The sequence below is a fragment of the Echinops telfairi genome, unplaced genomic scaffold (genome assembly GCF_000313985.2).
Source record: "Echinops telfairi isolate 266 unplaced genomic scaffold, ASM31398v2 ScPeMD7_2565;HRSCAF=3150, whole genome shotgun sequence".
Taxonomy (NCBI): domain Eukaryota; kingdom Metazoa; phylum Chordata; class Mammalia; order Afrosoricida; family Tenrecidae; genus Echinops; species Echinops telfairi.
Genome location: NW_022106463.1, coordinates 3622504 through 3624300, shown reverse-complemented (window position 1 = coordinate 3624300; position 1797 = coordinate 3622504). Strand labels below are relative to the sequence as shown.

The 1797-nt window shown below is 46.6% G+C and overlaps 1 protein-coding gene across 2 annotated transcripts in view; it reads right to left on the bottom strand.

Moving 5' to 3' along the window:
* Positions 1 to 1797, bottom strand: part of TNFRSF19 (TNF receptor superfamily member 19) — a 78163-nt gene that overhangs the window by 53393 nt on the left and 22973 nt on the right. For both annotated transcript variants that reach the window (XM_030886614.2, XM_045294057.1), the window contains exon 2: positions 1134 to 1235. In XM_030886614.2, coding sequence (XP_030742474.2) covers positions 1134 to 1202 — 69 coding nt within the window. In that variant the 5' untranslated portion in view covers positions 1203 to 1235. The remainder of the gene's footprint in view (positions 1 to 1133; positions 1236 to 1797) is intronic.

Here is a 1797-nt window from a genome sequence, read left to right as displayed (position 1 = left end):
AGTGCTAAACTCTATGGCTGTGGGGTTTGGGTTTGGCCTCCAGTGAAATAGACCTGGTGGCACAGTGAGTTAAGCTGGGGGGCGGCTCACAGTCAGGTGCCTGGATGCCAGTGAGCTTGGATTTCATCTTCTCCGGGCCTCTGTCCGGCAGGGTCACTATGAGTTGGATGGAACCCACTGGACAGCTTTGGTTTGATTGAGTGAAATCATTCTTAATATACTTATAGATCATCATTATATCTCCATGTTTAAGTGTCAATTCGTTTTGAATGCCTTTATGGGTCTTCAGTGTAAAGCTTTCACAAATAAAATTCTCCATCTGCTTTTAATCCTTTGGGGGGAACCAAACCGAACCAAACTCACTGCCACCGAGTCCATGCCGACTCAGAGTGACCCTACAGGACACGGTGCAACTGCCCCTGGGAGCGCCCGAGACTGTCCCTCCTTATGGGAGTAGAAAGCGCCTTCTTTCTCCCCCAGCTTTCGAACTGATGTCCTGGAAACTGTCAGCCCAACATGGAAACACTATGCCACCAGGGCTCCACTTGGGGCCTATGAAGGCTATAAATACAGAGAAATAATACCTCTTCTAAAATGTATTCTAAATTCTCCAACAGCTGCCTAAGTTATGGGCTCAGAATCAGGATTTGGGGTCTTAAGTTGTTGGCTGCCTTGGGGTCAATCCGGACTCATCCAGCACGTAGAACTCTAGGGTTTCCACAACTGCGGCCTTTCAGAAGGAGACTGCTAGGCCTGGCTGACGAGGCACCTCTGGGGAGGTCTGAACTACCACCCTGTTGGTTAGTAGCCCAGGGCTTGCTGATCTGTGCCATCCAGGGCACCCTATTGGGGTCTAGCATGTATCGTGTGAGCTATAACTCTCACGTCCAACATAAAATCATTCTCAGGCTACAAGCCATGTTACGCATTCACAGCTTGATCGAAATTTAAATCAGACATGCTCAGCAATTGATACAGGCATGAAGCCTGAGCGCCAATAGTGACGTGCTAAGTGATTACGGGAACACAAGGGCGGATGACGTTGGAAAGAATTGGGAAAATAATATGAGCTCAGAGAAGAGAACGGTTGTGGCATGGCTTCTGGAAACTCCTTTCACCACCCGCTTGCTCACCCACGTGGCCAGTAGGACGATGATGGTGAGAAGAGCTTTCGCTTGTTCCAGCAGCGCTTGTAAAGCCATTGCTCTGGTTCAATGGACTGACGTCGAAGAGTTCTAGGTGAGAGACAGGAAGGAAGAGAATGCCATTAACATGATGAGCGAGTACACACCGTTCTTGCAATATAGCTTCTTGCTATTGTTGGGTGTCACTGAGACCCGGCGACCCTGTGTGACAGAGCAGAACTGCCCTGTACATGTCTTTTGAAGGCACCTTAACTGTTTATTATGATGAACCCGCGCTTGACATTGGAAGAGAATATTGCCAAAGGAGATTACATACGAACATCCGGACTCCTATCCAGAAGTAGGAAATTGGTTTATAATTTGTAAACCCACAATGAGTAACCATGATTACAAGGAATTCAAATTACAGCAAGTGTTCAGACATATAGGAATACATAATTATCCACATAAAAGATGAAATGAAAACTTTAGTTGTTTTCATTCATACACATTATTAATGTATAATAAGCTCTAATAATCTCTCTCTTTTTTTAAGGGAGCAGAATGCCAGGACCCTCTCCCCAGAGTCAATGGATGGGCTCAAACTGCCAACCTTCTGGTTAGCAGCCTTGTGCTTAACCCTCCTGCCACCAGGGATCCTTCAAATACTGTG